Here is a 22,533-nt window from a genome sequence, read left to right as displayed (position 1 = left end):
AAGTAGGGTTGAAAACAATGCTATTATCCCTGAATCTATCGGGTTTCGAGTAACCCGAACCTGCATAAAACATGTATTTATATATATGTGTCAAATTTCTATACATATAGATTTTATATATGTATTTATGTGTAATTTGAGTCTTTACATATATTAATCGGCTTCTATATTAAATTTGAACCCGAAAGTTAAATTCGAGTAGAACCCGAACTCGGTCACGTCGGTTTCCCCCGTTAAATTCGGGTTGTGTTTAGACGGATACCCACAAATTCGTTTACATCCCTACTTCTTTCTACTATTTATTTCATCTAAATAATTAAAGTATACTCAAATAATATAATCTATATACCAAATTTCGAAAGGAATTAATTCCTTACTAAAAAGGTGAGTAGTACCGAAAAATATATTAGAAGTACATGAATTATGGAATTTTAAGATTAGGTAAAAGGAATAGAGATTAGTATTACCTATTAGTTTGGAGATGCCATCCACTGAAGTTGGAGACATCATATAAAGCTGATTTCCATTGTTTGACCTTGTCAGAGTGAACTCCAAAGGTATCTTCATGTTGAGCCATGGCTTCACCAAAACTATTTCTCAAATACCTTATATCTGATGCTTCTACTTCGTAAAAGATTGGGCAAACTAGTTGGTTCTTAAGCTTGAAGAAGTTAAGAATATGAACTAGTTCATCAAGACACGAAGTTGAATATGCATACCATTTAGAAATTAAAATAATTAAAATCCTTGATTGTCCCATAATTCTAAGGGAAAAAAGTGGATTTTTATTATCTTCTTGGTTACAACATGTGTTGTGGAAGACTTGAAATCCCTTGTCCCTCAAAATTTGTGAGAAAAAAGATGGAAAGTTAAACAAAGTGAATAGGCCACTATAACTAAGATAGATATCATACTCGTAGTTGAGTTGGTGTGTGGCATTTGCATTGCTATTGCTATTATTTGCCATCAGAATAAGGATTAAGACATTATTAAGGACATGATGATGAGATTTTATAAATTCCACAACCATGTCTTTGAGACACAGGTACCGTTGTTTTGAGTAAGGATCATCTTCATTAATAGAGAGTAAACAAAGGAAACAAAAAAACATGTTAATATATTTTTATCCTTTTATATATAATAGAATAATACTTTTATTATTAAAAATACATGTAATATCAAATAATTGTCTCTCCATTAATAAAGATGATTTTTTTGTTTAACCTTCTTTGCTTTTTTTCAAGTCGTTTTAAAAAAAAAGCCACATAAATCGATGATTTTGTCTTCTATACTCTATTTTAATGTAATGTAAAATTTCTGTAATATTTTATACTCTCTATACCTACTCTCATTTTGTTTTCTTAGGAGCAACATCCTTGCATATTCCATGCTCAATAAACTATTTTTTTTGCAACTGTTAGAAGATACTTTAATTTTAATCATAATTGGTTACTGTTTGAATTAGGTGAAGGTTGCCGGACCGAGATCATCTGTCCCAATTCCTGTCCCATTTTCTTGTACCAGACCAATAAAAATGTGACACTTCATTAAAAAAAAATTAAAAACATAAAATAACATATTTGTATTACTTTGAGAAATCTCAGTGGCTAGGGACATTTTGAACATACTCATTTTGGAACAGTTGATCCCCATTTAAGGTTACCAACAAAACAAAAGAGTTGCATTGTTAATGAATGACAACAAATTATATGATGAATGATTTGTGCCAATGAATTTAATTTCTTCCACATGGTAAATAATGTCCCATGTACCTTTATTTGCCGTTTTCTAGTTATAAATACAAACTTACAATTTGTGCATAACACTTCCACTTATGTAAGAAAAAACTGCTCAACCTATGTTTTGATTGTTTCTGATTATAGACCTTCTCTTTAATTGGTGCTAGCTAATTCGGATGGCCCTTCATTTCATTAATTAAATACACATCAAAGATGCAATGCAGGATAATTGGAATGGACAAAATCATTTATGAGTTCCGTCGGATTTGGGTTACCCAAAACCCGAATGGTTCGGGGATGATAGCATTGTTTTCTGTCTCGCTTAATTCGAATTCGAGTTTTGAATTTCAGATTTCGAGTTAGATAAACACAAACTTGACCCCGACCCGCCCATTGTCATCCCTAGTAGATAAGGCCATCATTGCCACCTTCACAAACATATTGCTAAGTGGATGAAGATCACTTGTCCCAAAATGTGTCCCACTTCATATCACAAGTCAATTAGAGTATTCCATTTTATTACTTTTTGCTTTTAATTTTTTTATTTTATCGACGTGTTAATATACGATTGGCTTGACGACAGAGAATGAGACACCATTGAAGACAAGTAATTTTTTAAAATTAAAAAACTTTGAAATAAAAAAAGGAAAATATAGAAAATCCATGACTTTCAAAATCCTATAGCTACCTTCTTCCTTTCTGTAAATAAAAATTTGTTAGCCTATCACCATCTTCCAATGTTTCCTAAAACAAAAAAACCAATCTTTTTCGTCTGTTAAGTAAATGGCTTTGATTGGCCTAATGATTTTCATCATAGAATTAGTTATGATTAGCCTTCCCCTCATATTATTGGATTTGATGGGTATTTTAATTCTCTTTTTCTAAGAAACTTGTACGAATCCTTTCTTTGTTTTCTTTTTCCACATTTGATTATTATATTCTGTTAATAACACTTTTTATCATTCAAATCACTAAAAAAAATTCATGGAACAGAAATATATAAAAGAAAAGTTCCCATTGTGAAAAATAATGGTTATATTTTGTACAATCTATTGATACAAATGTGTAAATGAAAAAAAGTATATTATAATAATAGGTAATGTAATGGACTAATGGGTATGTTACATATATTCATTTTTAGGCCATATAATAATTCCTATACTAACAAGTAACAAGAGTTTTGATACAAATGATAAGAAATATCAACGGGCGTTGAATCAAGTGCTACATGTTTGATTCTCCTTAAGCAATGTCTCGGGTTCGAGTCTTGTGGATGGAAAAAATATCCGCTGGGAGAATTAGCCTCACATACATATGTATGTTCTTGACTCGAACATAATTGCCTTTACTGCGAGCATACATGTAAGTTTGTTGAGAATCAATAATATTTTCGACCCAAAAAGGGTTGAGTCATGCATAGTCTCTACCCGACCTTAAATATTCACTGAGTCTAATTTTTGAACCCAAACACGATGAGATAAGGAGAAATCATGTTCCAACTCTATTCGAATTTGATCATGTTCCGATCTTAGCGGGTAAACAAATAGGGTCTGGTCCTATTCACCCCTAATATATATAACATATGAAATAAGAAGAAATCATCAAAAGTATATTATATATTACTTACCCATTTTGGAAATGCCATCCTTTGAAGTTAGAGACTTCAAATAAAGCCAACCTCCATTTTTTCACTCTCTCAGATTCCTTTCCGAACATATCTTCATATAAAGCCATGGCTTTGCTGAATTCAGGAGATGTTTGATACCTTACATGTGATGGCTCCACTTTGTAAAATATTGGAAAAACATTATGTTTCTTCAACTTCTTACATTCAAGTATCTTGACCAATGCATCAAGACAACACAAGGAGAATGCATAGTTTTTGGACAAAACAATTATTGAAAACTTAGATTCTTCAATTGCTTTTATATGAAATTGTGAGTTTTTTTGTTCTCCATTTACCCATTCCTCTTCATCCATGAAGGTATTGAATCCAGCCAAGTGCAAAGCATTATAAAGATAACCACTGAAGGAGTAGCGGATATCTTTTCCACTATAACTCACAAAAACATCATAACTGTTAAGGGAACGAGTCATCCATTTTGCAATCTTTATGGCAAATGCATGTTCGTCACACTCCCTACAGAAGTAAAAACATTGTTTTAAATCTGGGTCTGCGATCACTACTCGACGCCAACGTATCATTTAAAAGTGTATCTCGCATCAACTTCTTTTTAGGAATGACAATGGGGTAGATTAGGGTTAGGTTTATGATTACCGAAATCCAAAATACGAACCCGAATTAAGTAGGGTTGAAAACAATGCTATTATCCCTGAATCTATCGGGTTTCGAGTAACCCGAACCTGCATAAAACATGTATTTATATATATGTGTCAAATTTCTATACATATAGATTTTATATATGTATTTATGTGTAATTTGAGTCTTTACATATATTAATCGGCTTCTATATTAAATTTGAACCCGAAAGTTAAATTCGAGTAGAACCCGAACTCGGTCACGTCGGTTTCCCCCGTTAAATTCGGGTTGTGTTTAGACGGATACCCACAAATTCGTTTACATCCCTACTTCTTTCTACTATTTATTTCATCTAAATAATTAAAGTATACTCAAATAATATAATCTATATACCAAATTTCGAAAGGAATTAATTCCTTACTAAAAAGGTGAGTAGTACCGAAAAATATATTAGAAGTACATGAATTATGGAATTTTAAGATTAGGTAAAAGGAATAGAGATTAGTATTACCTATTAGTTTGGAGATGCCATCCACTGAAGTTGGAGACATCATATAAAGCTGATTTCCATTGTTTGACCTTGTCAGAGTGAACTCCAAAGGTATCTTCATGTTGAGCCATGGCTTCACCAAAACTATTTCTCAAATACCTTATATCTGATGCTTCTACTTCGTAAAAGATTGGGCAAACTAGTTGGTTCTTAAGCTTGAAGAAGTTAAGAATATGAACTAGTTCATCAAGACACGAAGTTGAATATGCATACCATTTAGAAATTAAAATAATTAAAATCCTTGATTGTCCCATAATTCTAAGGGAAAAAAGTGGATTTTTATTATCTTCTTGGTTACAACATGTGTTGTGGAAGACTTGAAATCCCTTGTCCCTCAAAATTTGTGAGAAAAAAGATGGAAAGTTAAACAAAGTGAATAGGCCACTATAACTAAGATAGATATCATACTCGTAGTTGAGTTGGTGTGTGGCATTTGCATTGCTATTGCTATTATTTGCCATCAGAATAAGGATTAAGACATTATTAAGGACATGATGATGAGATTTTATAAATTCCACAACCATGTCTTTGAGACACAGGTACCGTTGTTTTGAGTAAGGATCATCTTCATTAATAGAGAGTAAACAAAGGAAACAAAAAAACATGTTAATATATTTTTATCCTTTTATATATAATAGAATAATACTTTTATTATTAAAAATACATGTAATATCAAATAATTGTCTCTCCATTAATAAAGATGATTTTTTTGTTTAACCTTCTTTGCTTTTTTTCAAGTCGTTTTAAAAAAAAAGCCACATAAATCGATGATTTTGTCTTCTATACTCTATTTTAATGTAATGTAAAATTTCTGTAATATTTTATACTCTCTATACCTACTCTCATTTTGTTTTCTTAGGAGCAACATCCTTGCATATTCCATGCTCAATAAACTATTTTTTTTGCAACTGTTAGAAGATACTTTAATTTTAATCATAATTGGTTACTGTTTGAATTAGGTGAAGGTTGCCGGACCGAGATCATCTGTCCCAATTCCTGTCCCATTTTCTTGTACCAGACCAATAAAAATGTGACACTTCATTAAAAAAAAATTAAAAACATAAAATAACATATTTGTATTACTTTGAGAAATCTCAGTGGCTAGGGACATTTTGAACATACTCATTTTGGAACAGTTGATCCCCATTTAAGGTTACCAACAAAACAAAAGAGTTGCATTGTTAATGAATGACAACAAATTATATGATGAATGATTTGTGCCAATGAATTTAATTTCTTCCACATGGTAAATAATGTCCCATGTACCTTTATTTGCCGTTTTCTAGTTATAAATACAAACTTACAATTTGTGCATAACACTTCCACTTATGTAAGAAAAAACTGCTCAACCTATGTTTTGATTGTTTCTGATTATAGACCTTCTCTTTAATTGGTGCTAGCTAATTCGGATGGCCCTTCATTTCATTAATTAAATACACATCAAAGATGCAATGCAGGATAATTGGAATGGACAAAATCATTTATGAGTTCCGTCGGATTTGGGTTACCCAAAACCCGAATGGTTCGGGGATGATAGCATTGTTTTCTGTCTCGCTTAATTCGAATTCGAGTTTTGAATTTCAGATTTCGAGTTAGATAAACACAAACTTGACCCCGACCCGCCCATTGTCATCCCTAGTAGATAAGGCCATCATTGCCACCTTCACAAACATATTGCTAAGTGGATGAAGATCACTTGTCCCAAAATGTGTCCCACTTCATATCACAAGTCAATTAGAGTATTCCATTTTATTACTTTTTGCTTTTAATTTTTTTATTTTATCGACGTGTTAATATACGATTGGCTTGACGACAGAGAATGAGACACCATTGAAGACAAGTAATTTTTTAAAATTAAAAAACTTTGAAATAAAAAAAGGAAAATATAGAAAATCCATGACTTTCAAAATCCTATAGCTACCTTCTTCCTTTCTGTAAATAAAAATTTGTTAGCCTATCACCATCTTCCAATGTTTCCTAAAACAAAAAAACCAATCTTTTTCGTCTGTTAAGTAAATGGCTTTGATTGGCCTAATGATTTTCATCATAGAATTAGTTATGATTAGCCTTCCCCTCATATTATTGGATTTGATGGGTATTTTAATTCTCTTTTTCTAAGAAACTTGTACGAATCCTTTCTTTGTTTTCTTTTTCCACATTTGATTATTATATTCTGTTAATAACACTTTTTATCATTCAAATCACTAAAAAAAATTCATGGAACAGAAATATATAAAAGAAAAGTTCCCATTGTGAAAAATAATGGTTATATTTTGTACAATCTATTGATACAAATGTGTAAATGAAAAAAAGTATATTATAATAATAGGTAATGTAATGGACTAATGGGTATGTTACATATATTCATTTTTAGGCCATATAATAATTCCTATACTAACAAGTAACAAGAGTTTTGATACAAATGATAAGAAATATCAACGGGCGTTGAATCAAGTGCTACATGTTTGATTCTCCTTAAGCAATGTCTCGGGTTCGAGTCTTGTGGATGGAAAAAATATCCGCTGGGAGAATTAGCCTCACATACATATGTATGTTCTTGACTCGAACATAATTGCCTTTACTGCGAGCATACATGTAAGAAACAAAAAAAATGATAAGAAGTATTTTTGAGAGGTTCATTTATACCATTCAATTGAGTTTATTATCATTCAAAAGTTAGAGCATTGACACATAGACTATAGGCCAAATTAGGTGCACCACTTATTTGATAAGATATAATTGAGGTAGATGGAAAGTATACTATACAAATATAATATATAGTTGGCATTATTTATGTTGATAAGATTCATAAAGTAGTGATCTCTCTTTTTGGTTGCCATAATGAAGTGGAACCTACGACAGAGAGAAACCACTGAATATGAAATCCTATATTAGGGACTTTGGATAGTGATATTAAGCATAAATTGTTATTTTTGGATTACCAAATTTGACTTAGTCTTCATTCCCTTTTCTAACTAAGGCCTAGAAGGAACATGAAGCTAGAAAAATTATCATGTATAGGAAAGATTCTGTGAAACCAGAAAATTAATCTGGTTTTTGCAGGGTCTGAATTAACAACATTTGATATTTGATTTTAAGCTAGTTTTGCAGTGTATAAAGTTACCAGCTTTGGATTATTATGTGTATGCTAATATTTGCATGATGGGTGATACATTTGAAAAGTTGATGCATGAACTTTGCAATATTGTAAATGTTGTTTTGTTCAGATCAAATATATAGGAGTGGAAAATGAGCTTCTTTTCATGCTGTGCTTCACAAGAGAAGATTGATAAAAAGTCATTGAAGAAGAATATTCAGGACTACCATGATGCAAAAACTCAACCATCATTTGCTAACATATCTTTCAAAACTGGTAATTTTCTTAGCTTCAATGCAAACCCTTTTTCTCCTTGTACATTTTTTTGTCCTAATGTTCTGAGTTTCTGGTTTCTATCATTGTATTGTTTTATTTTAGAGCCTAAGTTGATCAATTTAATGTCTCATTTCTAGAGCTCAATGTTGATTTGATCCAATTGTAAAATCTAGAGCACAAACTTTTCTTATAGACATATAATAACAATGCTGAAGACTTGAACAAAATTTTATCTTGTAGACAGTGGCAAAAGAAAGTATATAGAAGATGAAATAGCAAAAATGGGGAAAGGAAATATTACCTCTCAGATATTTTCTTATCGCGAGCTAAGTTTTGCAACTAAGAACTTTCACCCTGACAAAATGATCGGGGAAGGAGGCTTCGGGAGAGTATACAAAGGACGTATGAAAAACACGAATCAAGTATTACTTCTCGAACTCCGATAGCTTCGAATTTTATGCTAAAGAAGTCTATTGAGGTTGTAAGTGACCCTGTAAATTTTGTGTTACATGAATGCAGGTTGTTGCTGTAAAGCAACTTAATAGGAATGGATTTCAAGGAAACAGAGAATTTCTGGTTGAAGTTTTGATTTTGAGTCTCTTGCACCACCCTAACCTTGTCAATTTAGTAGGGTATTGTGCTGATGGTGAACAAAGGATTTTGGTATATGAGTACATGGTGAATGGTTCATTAGAAGATCACCTTCTTGGTAAGTATATGCACTTTTAACACAATGTCCTTCTAACCCAATGCACCACTTCTAAAAATGTAACTATTCGTTTTTTTGACCAATCACAATACCACGAGTTTTCGCACACGGAGTGGCACAAAATGTGTAGTATAAGAAATGTCATTAAACCATTGCGCTAATAAATGAAATGATTAACTTTAGTATGGTGATTAAATATAAAGCAAACTTTCTTGCTGCATGAATATTTAAGTAGATTGTGTTATAGAAACTGTTCAATATGAATTTCCTATATAAACCATGAACTTAGCATTATTTGTTAATTATCAGAGCTGGCTCAAGAGAGAAAACCTTTGGAGTGGCATACAAGAATGAAAATAGCACAAGGTGCAGCAAAAGGACTTGAATATTTACATGATGTAGCAAACCCTCCAGTGATATATAGAGATTTCAAAGCATCAAACATACTATTAGATGAAAACTTCAATCCAAAACTATCTGATTTTGGACTAGCAAAGCTTGGTCCAACAGGTGATAAAACACATGTATCCACAAGGGTGATGGGAACTTATGGCTATTGTTCTCCTGAGTATGCCTCAACAGGACAATTAACTACAAAATCTGATGTATATAGCTTTGGAGTAGTGTTCTTGGAGATGATCACAGGAAGAAGAGTTATTGATCATTCAAGACCTTATGAAGAACAAAACTTAGTCACGTGGGTATGTCCTCAAACCTTATTATTTTTTTTGGTACTACCAAGGGTCAACTAAGGGTTATTGTCGTTTGTAGTAAGGGTTTTGCCTATAAAGTAAATTACTTGGACTAACCGATCTTCTACCATCATAAACTTGTACAATATCCATTGAAATTGATGTATTTTTATATTTTCAGGCACAACCACTATTCAAGGACAGGAGGAAATTTACATCAATGGCTGATCCATTGTTGGAAGGGAAGTACCCTATAAAGGGTCTATACCAAGCACTAGCAGTTGCAGCAATGTGTCTTCAGGAGGAAGCAGATACTAGGCCTTTGATTAGTGATGTAGTTACAGCACTTGATGTTTTAGCAACTAAGCATGCAGAAGTTGCAAAAGAGATTTACTCTGAAGTTTGAGATTGCAGTTTACACCAATAAAGTTGATAGAGTAGAGGCTTAAGCAAATGAAGATTATGATGAAATCATTTTATTATAAGTTTAATTTTGTATGATTGTGAGATAGTAGGTTTTGGATAACAATGCCAACCACATAAACTGGATTTCTTGCTGTTCAAGCTTTTCAACTCAACATTTTGCTTCAAATGTGTTGTATTGTTGTATAAATTAAATGTCATAAAACTAAAACAATGGGTCAACTAAGGAAGTGTATTTTGAATATTTTTGAAGATAGAATTATTATTGAAATTAATTAAAATACTCTAGGAAATATTATTAATCAGTGAAGGAATATATCATCAATATATATTATTATAATTTACTTTATATTATATTTTTTGTATTTATTAATAATGTTCAATCCAAGGTAAAATAGATGGTTAATATGTAGGTGATTATTTAAGATTATATAATTTTTTTAATATAAAATTAAATAATGTTAAGAATAAAACATGAAAGTAAAAATTACACAATAGTAATAGTTAATATACTTATCATCTTTATTAATTAATATTAGTTAGTTGCTTAGTTATGGCCTCATTTTCCTTTTTATTTAATTTGTAAGTGTGTAGAATGTAAGTTAATTTGAAAATTATGTGGTTGTAACTATATTTTTCACCTATTATTTGTTGGTAACACTATTCTATTTTTTTGGTACAAACACTATTCTATTGCTTATGAGAAATAAATATTGAAAATTTAAAATGATTTATTTGAAACAAAAAAAAAGGTGTTGAAATGATTAAGGAATAAAAAAACATGATGAAAAAGAATGGCCAAGATTTTACATAGACATATATATATCTCTGTCTTATGAGAGGAAAAGGGTTTTAGCCTCTTCTCTTTTGCTTCATAATCCATTTCTCTCTCTCTCTCTCTCTCTCTCTCTCTCTCTCTCTCTCTCTTCTTTGCAGCAGCCATGGTGGTTTCAACTCAGACCACTCCATTAAGACCATATTGCCCTTCATGTTTCTCTCTTTCACATTCTTCCCGCCCTTTTCGTCTTGCAATCTCTTCATGGTGTTTCTTAGCTTCTTCTGAACCTTCACACAGGTTCTTTTCTCTAAAGTTTTTATCTTTTCTCTAAAGTTTTTATCTTTCCTCCTTCCCCATGTTTTTAAATTTAATTTTGAGTTCTTCATGTTTGGTTTTTTTGTAGTTGTTTTAATAACCTCAATTTTGTTTTGTCATATGTTGTGGTTCTGGTTCTAGTGGTTTGTTTTTGAATGGTAGGAAACTGCATTTTTTTTTCAATTCATAAAATGTTTATAGCATCTATGATGATTAGGTTTCACTGTTGGGTTCTTTTTTGATTTTGTTTTTAGTGTACTTCAGTGTGACTGTTGAAATTTATCTGTATCTACTGAGACAAGTGTTGTTGAAGGAGGTTTTTTCTCTGTTGGTGCATGGCTACATAGGGTTCATTTGTTTAGGATTCGTAAAAAAAATGATTATAAACCTTTCTGTGAATTTCAGCTTCTCCTAAAAGCTACTTAATTTTTTTCAGAAATTTTAGTAAAGTCCAACCAAGTAAACATATAAATGTCACAAGTGATTTTTATGAAGAGAAAGCCTAAATAAACAGGTAATAGTCTTGTTTGATCTACACTATTGTTCCGATGTTGCATCCTGTACATGCTAAAGCGAAAAATTTAATATGCTATTGTATTTCATTGAGCAGCAACTTTATATTTTTTTTGGTGAAGTCCAACAAACCAAGCATATAAATGTCATAGGTGCTTTTATTTTATATAAAAAACCTTCTTTTTTATAAAGAAAAAGGCTAAACAAACGGGCCACGATTTTTTTGGTTACGTGTTGCATCTTCTATATATGCTGAAGTGAAAAAATATATATGCTATTGAACTTCGTTGAGTGACACCTTTATTTTATTTGCGTGATATGAACAGCAGAAGAAAAGTCCAGGCAATCCAGATTACCAGCAATAGCCTCCCATATAGCACCGTGCCTAGTAGTTCTCCACAATCTAGAGAAGTTTCATGCTCTCTAAAGAGCACATCTGTTGGGTTAAATGAATACAGTGCCATGAGGTATAAACGTAATTTGACATTCAAAATTCTGCCGCGCATGTCACTTAGGAATTTTCCAAATGCATCAACTGGCATATTGGAAGAAATGACAGAGAAACAAAAGCAAAATTCCTTGCACTCCTACGAAGCACAAGTTAGGATGGCCAGTATGGCTTCCTGCAATCGTGGATTTTCCGTGACTGCTGCTGAAAGAAAATTGTCTGGTGGTGATTATAAAGGCTGGGCTATGGCAACAGATAAGTTGACTGAAAGCAAAAAGGGAATGAATTGTATGAAAAATATTGTGAGGGAAAGTGGTAGTTCTTATGCAGCAAATAGATTTCCTTCTGATGGTCAGAAACTGGCCGTTTCTATGAATGGAGGTAAAAGTCTTGTGCTGGAAGATCAAAGTGAACATGTCTTGTCCTCTATTAAATATCCCGACTTAAACAATTCAAATGTGTTTACTGATTCCAAAAGGCTGGTACACCAGTTTGATGATTCTGAATCGTCGTTGGAGATTCAAAAAGGTCGGCCCAATCCACAAGGCTCTCACCTAGTAGGATCTGGGAAGATACATGAAGAGAAAACTGCTGGAGTTAATGGTGATCATGGTTTGGATACAACTACAAGGGATTCAACTAATGCAACATTTGCTAGACAGGCACGTGTTACTGCCCAATCAAAACTTCGGGATAGGCTCTGTAGTATCTATGAAGATGTTCTGGTTGTTGATAATATTTCTCTTGCAGAGGAAGTTGCTAAGATGCTCACAGTAAAGTACCGTCATCTTATTCATGCATGTGATACTGAGGTATAATTCGTTTATGTATCGTATTAACTTATATCATGGTTGTTGACCGATTACAAGAGTGTACATAGTAGCTACAGTATCTTCTCTCTCTCTCTTATGTGTGTATCTACGCTAGAGATGAATTCAACAAATTTGTCATTCATGAATGTTGACCACATATTATCTACTCACTTTACTGTCTTCAAAGGTAGCCAAGATAGAAGTCAAAGAAGAAACACCTGTAGATCATGGGGAGATAATATGCTTCAGCATTTATTCTGGTCCCGAAGCTGATTTTGGAGGTGGAAAGTCCTGTATATGGGTAGATGTTCTTGATGGTGGAGGCAAAGAAATTTTATATAAATTTGCTGAATTTTTTAGTGACCCTTCCATAAAAAAGGTGAACTTTTCTTTATTCCCCCCTCCCATTTATGTTCCTAATCCTATTACTCATCTTAATGTCTAGTACCTCTTAAGTCTTATTTCCATGCTTGTTGCTGTATGAATGATACTATAACAGGCAACATGATGCTTCTACTTTTCTATAATCTTTTAGCTTTTTCTCTATGGTTTGCTTCGCCTATAAAATTTAGTTTATTGTTCGGTTTACATTCCTGGGTTTGCCTGTGCAGCCCTGGTGGGATCACAAATAATATTGTGGAATAACCTAGTCACTGGTACATTCTGTAGGTCTGGCATAACTACAGCTTTGACTGCCATATTATAGAGAACTATGGATTTAAAGTTTCTGGTTTTCATGGTGATACGATGCACATGGCGCGATTATGGGATTCATCAAGACGTTTGAATGGAGGTTACTCTCTTGAAGGCCTTACAGGTGACAGAAGGGTCATGTCTAAGGCTCAGCTGAACCATGACAAAGATTTGCTTGGAAAGGTGTCAATGAAAACTATATTTGGCCAGAAGAATGTGAAAAAAGATGGAACCGAGGGTAAAATGATTACCATTGCTCCCGTTGAAAAACTACAAAGAGATGAGCGCATACCTTGGATATGTTATTCTGCCTTAGATGCCAGAAGCACTCTGAAGCTTTACGAGAGCCTAAAGAGCCACCTTTCAGATATGCCCTGGAAACTTGATGGTGTACCAGTTTCTGGGAAAACAATGTACAATTTCTACACTGAATATTGGCGGCCATTTGGTGAGCTTCTAGTCATAATGGAATCTGAGGGAATGCTAGTTGATCGGCCGTATCTTGAAAACATAGAAAAGGTGGCCAAAGCAGAGCAAGAGATAGCTGCTACTAGATTCCGGAAATGGGCGTGTAAGTATTGTCCCGATGCCAAGTATATGAATGTGGGAAGCGATTTACAGCTGCGCCAGCTGCTTTTTGGTGGCACTGTGAACAGGTGCACATTATTTAGATCTTATGTGGACCACCTATTTCAATCTTAATATATTGACGATTTGTTAGTTCAGCCAGATATTTGTCATGCAAATTGTATGATAACCGTAAGTTAATGTGTTCATGAATGTTAGGACCTACTTTGATATTTTTGTACATTTGTCAATTGAGATTATGGAGGAAAATTGTTACATTGTTTTGTATGTACTCTGATGTTTATGACAAAGTAGCTGAAGTTTTCAGATGGAATTAAAGTTTTCATTTTCACCTGTGACATTCTTCATTACAGAAAAGACCCCAATTTGGCACTTCCAAATGAGAGGATATTCAAAATTCCCAATGTTGATAAAGTGATTGAAGAAGGCAAGAAGGTTCCCAAAAAATTCCGTGATATGACTCTGAAGAGCATTGGTTATTACCTCGAAACTGAGACGTACACAGAATCTGGTTGGCCTTCAGTTAGTGGTGGTGCTCTAAAGACCCTGGCTGGAAATATTTCTGCAGAGTATGACATTATTGATGAGGCTTGTAACTCGGACCTTGAAGATCAAGATGGACAACCTTCAGAAAGTCAAATTGCACCTGCAGAGATAGATAATTCTGCTTATGGAACAGCCTTTGCAGCTTTTCCAACAGAGGAAGAAGGAAGAGAAGCTTGCCATGCAATTGCTGCTTTATGCGAAATCTGTTCAATCAACTCTTTGATTTCAAACTTTATCCTCCCCCTGCAGGTATTTTTTACTTTTTAAAATTTTTAGTCTTATTCTATTTTATTGGCATTTGTAGGGCTTGTGGGTAGTGGCATTGGAAATATATATTTTACGATTTTTAGACAGATGGGGGAGTTCAAAGCACATGATTAATCTAGTTGCCACTGAAAATATACCCTTTCCGCTTTTGGATGTTATGATTTTTGTAAAATTATTTTTACATCCTTTATATATTGACCTGTTTGTTTCTGACTCTAATCTTCTTCATAATCCTTTCTCCTAACTGCTATAACTCTAAAAATTCTCATGGAATTGGTCCAAACCATTCTAGCGAAAATAAAAAAATTTGATGAAGTATTTAAGCAGCAAGCACATGCATCTATAATATGTGGTGCTGTTTGCAACTTAAACTTTTCATTGACTATAGTCTATATTTTACCACTGCAGTTCTTTAATCTACCTATCTTAGCATAAGAGTTTTTCTTTGACAGGGACATAATATATCAGGAAAGGATAACCGTGTTCATTGTTCCTTAAATATCAACACAGAGACAGGACGTTTGTCAGCAAGAAGGCCAAACTTACAGGTTATTCTAATTTTCAAGACATATTAGAGTTCTCTTTACAAAATTTTACAAGGATGGTTCATTGTATCGGTAGTTGTTGTATACTTGAACTTTTTAAGTACTATACATTTGATCATTGAGATCTCAATCTGTGTGCATGCCTGTTTACTAATTATAGTATCATACAATTTTCCATTTGTACCCAAAAAGGAAATTTGGTGGAAGGACCCATAGGGTTCTTGCATGAGTGGACATGTCAAAGATATAAAACCATTTTAAGCCTCCATCTAAGAGTTTATGCTTTTAGGAGAGTTGGTCCATAACACCTCGCCTAAAATGTACATTTATCAAACTTAAGTTTGTTTTTATAAAAAATATCTCCTTTCCCAAATTACATTACTGAAAAACTGTTTCTATTACAACAACAACCAAGCCTTTATAAAAGAATATATTAATAGAAATAATGGAAATAGCTCTATGAACTATTTCCATTCTTTCTATTAATATATTCTTTTATAAAAAATACCTCTTATCTCAAGTGTACATTGATCAAACTTAAGTTTGTTTTTTGACTAATCACAACCACACTATATGCAACTACATACTCTTAGTTTTGGCTGGGAGGCGGAAGGCATAAATTTTACATTATTGGTTAACTGTTGAAGTTTCGATTATAAGCTTCACTGTGATATACCTTTTGTTTTACTTTATTAAGATTATTTGAAACTTAAAGTTGGATACATTATGAATCTTAGTGATTTTCAGTTTGTATTGTGACATTCACATGTGGATTTTAACGCACTTGGTTAATCACTGGCTTTCAAATGGTTTGAGACTTAATCTAACACATAATTCATGAATCAGAACCAACCTGCTTTGGAAAAAGACCGGTATAAAATTCGTCAAGCATTCATAGCTGCACCTGGGAAATCTCTTATAGTTGCTGATTATGGACAGGTTAGCAGATTATATTGTGTATATAATTGAACTAGTTGCAAGAAATTTCATTCTGTTCATTGAGATATCTGTTGTTGCAGCTGGAACTTAGGATTCTGGCACATCTTGCCAACTGTCAGAGCATGTTGGAAGCTTTTAAAGCTGGCGGAGACTTCCATTCAAGGACTGCAATGAATATGTACCCGTATATCCGTGAAGCAGTTGAGAAAAGGCAAGTGCTTCTTGAGTGGCATCCTCAGCCCGGTGAAGATAAACCCCCAGTTCCTCTACTGAAGGTATACTGTCTTCTGATCTACATATGATAGTAACCTTTGCATCGAGATGTGCAAGTAAAGGTTTTCTTCTTAGTTTGGTGTGTCTTGTTACTGACAGTGTGTCGAATGGAATGAACACCGGTGTGTAGGCAGTGCATGAAGAAGGACACCCTTTGTTCACATTGAGCATAGTTGTTATAAATTAGAACTAAATGTAACAAAGACCCACAACGTATGCAATCACAAATAATGGACAGCTATTGCACACTCTAATACACTGTTAAGAGGGAACTCATCCCGCATTGTGTGGATATATGAGAATGCGTAGTTTTGAATTATGATATATTTACGATTTAATAATGTTCATATACATGAATAAAAGTAAATCAGAATACCTTTGGATAGAGTAAGCTTGTTTTAGTAGTTTAACATTTTATGATACCCTTCCCACGAGAAACGGATAACCCGCTTTAACATTTTTTGAATATGATCATCTGTTCCATAATCAATCAGTTGACCATGTATCATGTTTCTTCTTTGTTTCCTTCCAGGATGCCTTTGGTTCTGAAAGAAGAAAAGCTAAAATGCTTAACTTCTCAATTGCATACGGAAAGACTCCAGTCGGGCTTTCAAAGGATTGGAAGGTACCCTGAATTCTATTGCTTACCATGATGGACTTTTATATGTGAAAATCTCCCATTATATATTATTTGTTTTTCCACACATCAACACATGTATTTTCCTGTTAGGTTTCTGTCAAAGAAGCTAAGAACACAGTTGACCTTTGGTACAATGATAGAAAAGAAGTTTTGCAATGGCAGTATGAGCGTAAAAAAGAAGCTCGTCAGTTTCATTGTGTTTACACATTACTAGGGCGAGCCCGGCGGTTCCCTATGATGGACGAAGCTAGCACCTATCAGAAAGGTCATATTGAGCGAGCTGCTATTAATACACCAGTGCAGGTGCTTATTTCTTGCCATTATATACTAATGTAATAATATGCCCCTTCTTTGTCTATCACTAACCTTTATATCAGTCATGTGAGTTGTTGAATAGTTTGTTCCCTATTAGGAACCTCCTTCCACAAAATCCATTGTTTGATTATTATCTTCTTTTTTATAGCATATATTGTGACCATAGAATTTCATAGCCATTTAGAACTTGTTTCCGTAAACTTAAAAATAACATGCACTTACATTCAAGTGAAAATACTTAGCAGTGTCTAGTTCAGCCAAAATTGGCTTCTTTTTTGATAGACAAACTTTTTTAGTTTCTTTCCAAGTCTGTGTGTGGTTGAAGGTGCACTTCTTGAGGTTTGAACCCGAGCCCGGAACTTAAACAGCTGAGTCGACTCTAGGGGACTCCAAATTTGGCATTTAATATCTACATAATTAGTGACTAATACTGCATCAGTGCAGTGGTTAGATTGATGAAACATCACATTTTAGTATAAGCTATTCAACGGTACATTCTTATTGTTCAGATTTTACTCCACTTATTCTCATAATAACCTAGTGCTTCATGTGAGATGCCATTAGTTTATTCCCCTTATGCAGACCTTTCTACATGAATTTCTGATTTGTAGCATGCAACAGGGTAGTGCAGCCGATGTAGCCATGTGTGCCATGTTGGAAATTTGCAACAATAAACAGTTGAAGGAGCTTGGATGGAAGTTACTTCTACAGGTAAATTTTATGTCCTAGAATTGTTCCTTTTTTCTGTTAATTTTTGTGCTTACGCTTAAAGCATATATTACATCACTTGGTATTGTTCTTCTTTATTAATTGCGGGTAATGGGGTGATAAGTATTACACATTATTTTAGTCCTCTCTTGAGTCTTCAGCAATTATAAAATATCAGTAACAAAATTGTTGCAATTTTCTACAAACTGTTAATTTCTTTCGCCGTGTTCTGTTAGTGGTTAATTCAAATCCGGACTGCTTTCGAATATCATGTTTGAAACTTCATTTGCTAGTTTATAGCTAATACTTTTGGATATGACAAACTAGGTTCATGATGAAGTCATATTGGAAGGACCAACCGAGTCGGCTGAGGTGGCAAAGGCCATAGTTGTTGATTGCATGTCCAAACCCTTTAATGGCAAGAATATTCTTAATGTCGATCTCTCTGTCGATGCCAAGTGTGCTAAAAACTGGTACTCCGCGAAATAGGTATTCCACTATACAGCATGAAAGGCCATGACTCTATTTTCTCCTTCAGATAGCATTGGTTGAATGGTTTCATCAGTGGCTGCAATCAACAGAGGTTGCTACTATGTTTAAACCCAAAATCAATGCCTTAAATATAATTGTCACCTTGTTTTCTGTAGAGGTCTATTCTAGGAGTAGTTAGGAGTAGTTTCAGTGTGATGTTAAGCAAAATGTCACAATATGTGACAGGTTTTGGATTTTGTTTTGAATGCTTAACTATATCAGTCATGCTTTGCATCATTTACCAGTATAGTCATTTTGCTTGATGCAAACTGTACCTATTCACTATTGTATTGTATATAAATTATAATATGAACTTTTCTGCATTTGTGTTGATTTCATTATGTTAATTTGTAGAGATAAGGAAACAATGATTTTGTCTTTAACCATGAGATCTACATTCTTGCTTGTCTCTTGATAAGGAAACTCAGGACTGCAACATAGTCCGTGAAACCGTAAATCATTAAAATGATGTTAAGGTTTTATCTCAAAATCAATTGACAATGAAATGAGTAACTAACATGTCGGCTATATGTTATTATTGTAGTAGTGGAAAGGGCCACCTTTGAAGTATATGCAACATTTAGTTGTAAAGATAGATTATTATTGGCTGTATAAGTAATACAAGATTGGGTATATATTTTTACAGTAACAATCAATATATATTACACTATTTATTATAATCATACTGTATATAAATGCACTTCAATATCTAAAATGTAATTTTAACTTCAAAGTTCCGATGGTTATGTTAGTGATTTTCTTAATCTTCATCTACCTTTAGTAATTGAATTAACCTTCATTTGATCCCAGTTTCTAATTATTTCCTCGGCGCACCGCTCATGTTTTAACAACTTAAAGATATAATTTTATAATCTTTTCTGAAGTAGAAACTATCTTAATTTTTTCTCTAATGCATTGATTCATGAATTTATATTGTTTAACATATTTACTTATATGAGCTTATTATTATATTGTTGACATTTTATTTTAATTTTTTTCTTATTTCAACAAAATGATGCACTTTGACATTTGATGCATGTGTCTGAAGTCTCATTGTTTACCTTTCACTAAAAAATTCTGATGCTTTTATAAGCATTAGAATCTATTCATGAAACTAATCTTTTATCTATTAAATAAAATAGATCAGTGTAGAAATTTTACATTATTAATATATTATCACTATTAATTTGATTTGTATTGTATTTGAGATTCAATAATAATTTTCGGTGGGAAATAACTATTCCAAGCCTCCCACAATAATAATAGGAGTCAAATCAAAAAGCGTTGGATCCAAAATCCAAAATAAGAAACAAAAAGTGTTTTCAAAAGTTAGTTTGACATGATTTCGTTTTTGAAGAGCATTTTGTCAAACACTTTGCCTCCATTTCCTATCCAATCTTAATCATACTTTCACTTTTCTTCAATTTCTGCATTTTCCGTGACCTTCTTCTTCTGGGTACGATTCCTAACTTTATTCTCAATCTTCTGCAGTGTAGTAGTTAATGAACGTGACCCAATTTGATTGAACTTTATTTAATTTTCTTTTATTTTTGTTCAAATTAAATAATTTATTTTTTTGCTTCTATGTGCATATTCAGATTGTTAGATTTGGTGATTCTTGCATTTGATTTTTTTTAGAAGCTGGATTTATGGAATTCACCCTTCTCTAGATTTTGCTAATGTGGATAGTGTTTTCAATTTAGGTTTGCTTCATCCCAATATTTGAGTTATTTCCCCTATTTTTAATCAATTATTCATGGGCACTGTGCCATATAATCAAAATAGCTTATTATAGTAGAGTTGACATTCTCATCCTGAGTTTTTTTGGTACTAGTAAGGGTATTCCCTCACGTTTTTGGGTAAGGAACTAATCACTTTCGAGGTTTGTGGCTGTCCCTACCAACAAGTGCCGCTCCCAGAAATCGAACCCTTGTCCTTGGGGATCCAGTGGAGCCTTACACCACTAGACCAACGTCTTGTTGGTATTCTCATCCTGAGTTTATTATGGTTCAAGTTGAGATCATGTTCCTCAGTCTATATATAATGGTTCAAGTTGGTGACCGGCATTTTCAATAATTAAGTAACTAACACGAATCATTGTTGCTCTTTCCAGGGAAATAGGTTTCCTTAGTTAGAAATTTAGTTACATTATGATTTGAATAAACCATTTACATCTCAAATCATTGAGTGAGAGTAACACTAATGTGTAACAGATTGTTGAATAAATCTACCGGCAGTATCCATCTGAAGGACTTGAATATTTCATTGTTTAATTGGAGATAATAGGAAGGATGGCTCAGACTCTTGAAGGTATTAAGGGTGGAGGAGGATCGGTTAAGCTTGGGACCACTGGAACAATTGGTTCCTTGGTGACAAGGGAATTGGATCAGATCTCTTCTGCACCACACAAGCAGGTATCTTCTAGAATTAAACCTCGGACACTTCCTGTTTCGGTTGTCTGTGGTACTACAACTCCGAAAAGACTACAACCAAGAAAATCATCATCACATGAAGCCAGTAGCAGTGGAAGCAGTAGTAACAATACAAAACTTAGAAACCCTGGAGTGTCCCAGAAAACAAAAGCTAATGGCAGAAATAACCATAAAATACCCATGCTAGGTTCCGATAACTTTCCACTGGACAGAACTCCAGCCAGACAGAAAAATGATAAAAAGATACCTAACATTGTTGAAGTTGTGGACGTAAAATGCGGGAATGCAGATAAGGCTTGGGCTACCCCTTTAACAAGTCGTCTTAAGAAACTCGGTTTCTCAAAGCTCTCTGAGAGCTTTATCTAAAGCTGAAATTTTTGTGCCCCAGACTTCAGGTTCCTGTATCTGAGAGCTGAAGCCCCATTTGGTCTGCAGTTGTCTGATACATCCACCATTGAACACATGCTTGGTAGGAGCTTGCTACTTCCTCTTTTTTTCTTTGTACTTTCTAATGTAGATACAATTGTAGTAGGTTTAGAACTTGTGCTAACTGACGACTCCATGGCGGCCATCTGGGACTTGTTTCTCTGCGACCTGCTTTGGGAATTCAATTCGACCCGCCTAAAGTGCTGAATTTCTTGCATTATGAGGGATGCAACTGTGCCTCGGGTTCCAATTTCTACTGGCGGAAATTCAGCCATCTCGTTTGTGTCCCTTGTGGCAAGGCAAGCGGACTTATGCATGTTTTCTTTGGCTGGTGTCGACGAGACTGACAAATCTTCTGATCTAAGATGGGTTGTTTGCGGCTTTGTTCTAGCTGGGAAATTGCAGAGACTCTGGGGCATTTTATTTGGTTTCAAGTGAAATTCTTCACCTTATGTTCAATATCTGATGTGCATGTTATATAACAGGTCTGTGTTGTTAAGAGATGGGTTGATGATATGATCACAACATTCATGTGCTTGCAGTTAAAACAATACAAGTTCCTAACTACTGTACCACTCTTTTTAACTTCTTTAGGTTTCATCAACATGTTCCTAGTACATGCTAGGTCATTATTTGAGACTCTTGTCAGTATGGTATGTATCTTAATATGTGATGGGGTTCATGTGAAAGGTAAAAGTAGGACAATCCCTTTCATTTACTTTTTAAGTAAGATTACCTTGTATTCTTGTGTTTTAATTGGAAAGGAAGAGTAGTAGGGTAACTGGCTCAAAAAAGCAACTATATAGTTGGGTGCTTTTCAGGTATGGGGAATTGTGGATGATTTTGTTAATGTTAGTTATGTCTATATGGAGTTCTGTAGTGGTGTGAGGAAGATATTTAACATTATTTAAGGAATCTATATACTATATTTATCAAGAGTGTAATATCTATGTACCAACAGTGAAAAGATTTATACACATTCACCATTCGTTTGTATTACTTTTTTTAAAGAGTCGAT

The 22,533-nt window shown here is 33.6% G+C and overlaps 4 protein-coding genes across 4 annotated transcripts; 3 read left to right on the top strand and 1 right to left on the bottom strand.

The window, feature by feature from the left end:
- Positions 421-5,002, bottom strand: LOC109328467. Its single transcript, XM_019561946.1, has 4 exons — positions 4,511-5,002; positions 3,367-3,879; positions 1,454-1,542; positions 421-1,071 (listed from the first exon to the last, which is right to left on the bottom strand). The coding sequence occupies exons 1-4, from the start codon at positions 4,801-4,803 to the stop codon at positions 464-466; spliced, it is 1,503 nt and encodes a 500-aa protein (XP_019417491.1). The 5' UTR covers positions 4,804-5,002; the 3' UTR covers positions 421-463.
- On the top strand, positions 7,396-9,911 carry LOC109341902 (serine/threonine-protein kinase PBS1). Its single transcript, XM_019579876.1, has 6 exons — positions 7,396-7,751; positions 7,795-7,922; positions 8,163-8,344; positions 8,442-8,631; positions 8,941-9,332; positions 9,505-9,911. Exons 2-6 carry the CDS (start codon positions 7,799-7,801, stop codon positions 9,727-9,729), a joined length of 1,113 nt encoding a protein of 370 aa, XP_019435421.1. The 5' UTR covers positions 7,396-7,751; positions 7,795-7,798; the 3' UTR covers positions 9,730-9,911.
- On the top strand, positions 10,609-18,988 carry LOC109341884 (DNA polymerase I A, chloroplastic/mitochondrial-like). The gene is made up of 13 exons (XM_019579858.1): positions 10,609-10,641; positions 10,676-10,821; positions 11,679-12,612; positions 12,800-12,991; positions 13,282-13,961; positions 14,247-14,688; positions 15,159-15,254; positions 16,098-16,190; positions 16,271-16,465; positions 16,996-17,088; positions 17,194-17,406; positions 18,040-18,129; positions 18,454-18,988. Exons 2-13 carry the CDS (start codon positions 10,688-10,690, stop codon positions 18,613-18,615), a joined length of 3,324 nt encoding a protein of 1,107 aa, XP_019435403.1. The 5' UTR covers positions 10,609-10,641; positions 10,676-10,687; the 3' UTR covers positions 18,616-18,988.
- LOC109341948 lies at positions 19,950-22,151 on the top strand. Its single transcript, XM_019579920.1, has 2 exons — positions 19,950-20,113; positions 20,871-22,151. Exon 2 carries the CDS (start codon positions 20,949-20,951, stop codon positions 21,453-21,455), a length of 507 nt encoding a protein of 168 aa, XP_019435465.1. The 5' UTR covers positions 19,950-20,113; positions 20,871-20,948; the 3' UTR covers positions 21,456-22,151.

This window comes from Lupinus angustifolius, chromosome LG02, assembly GCF_001865875.1.
Source record: "Lupinus angustifolius cultivar Tanjil chromosome LG02, LupAngTanjil_v1.0, whole genome shotgun sequence".
NCBI lineage: Eukaryota > Viridiplantae > Streptophyta > Magnoliopsida > Fabales > Fabaceae > Lupinus > Lupinus angustifolius.
The sequence above is the reverse complement of the archived record's forward strand: the minus strand, read 5'-3'. Positions and strand labels throughout refer to the sequence as shown.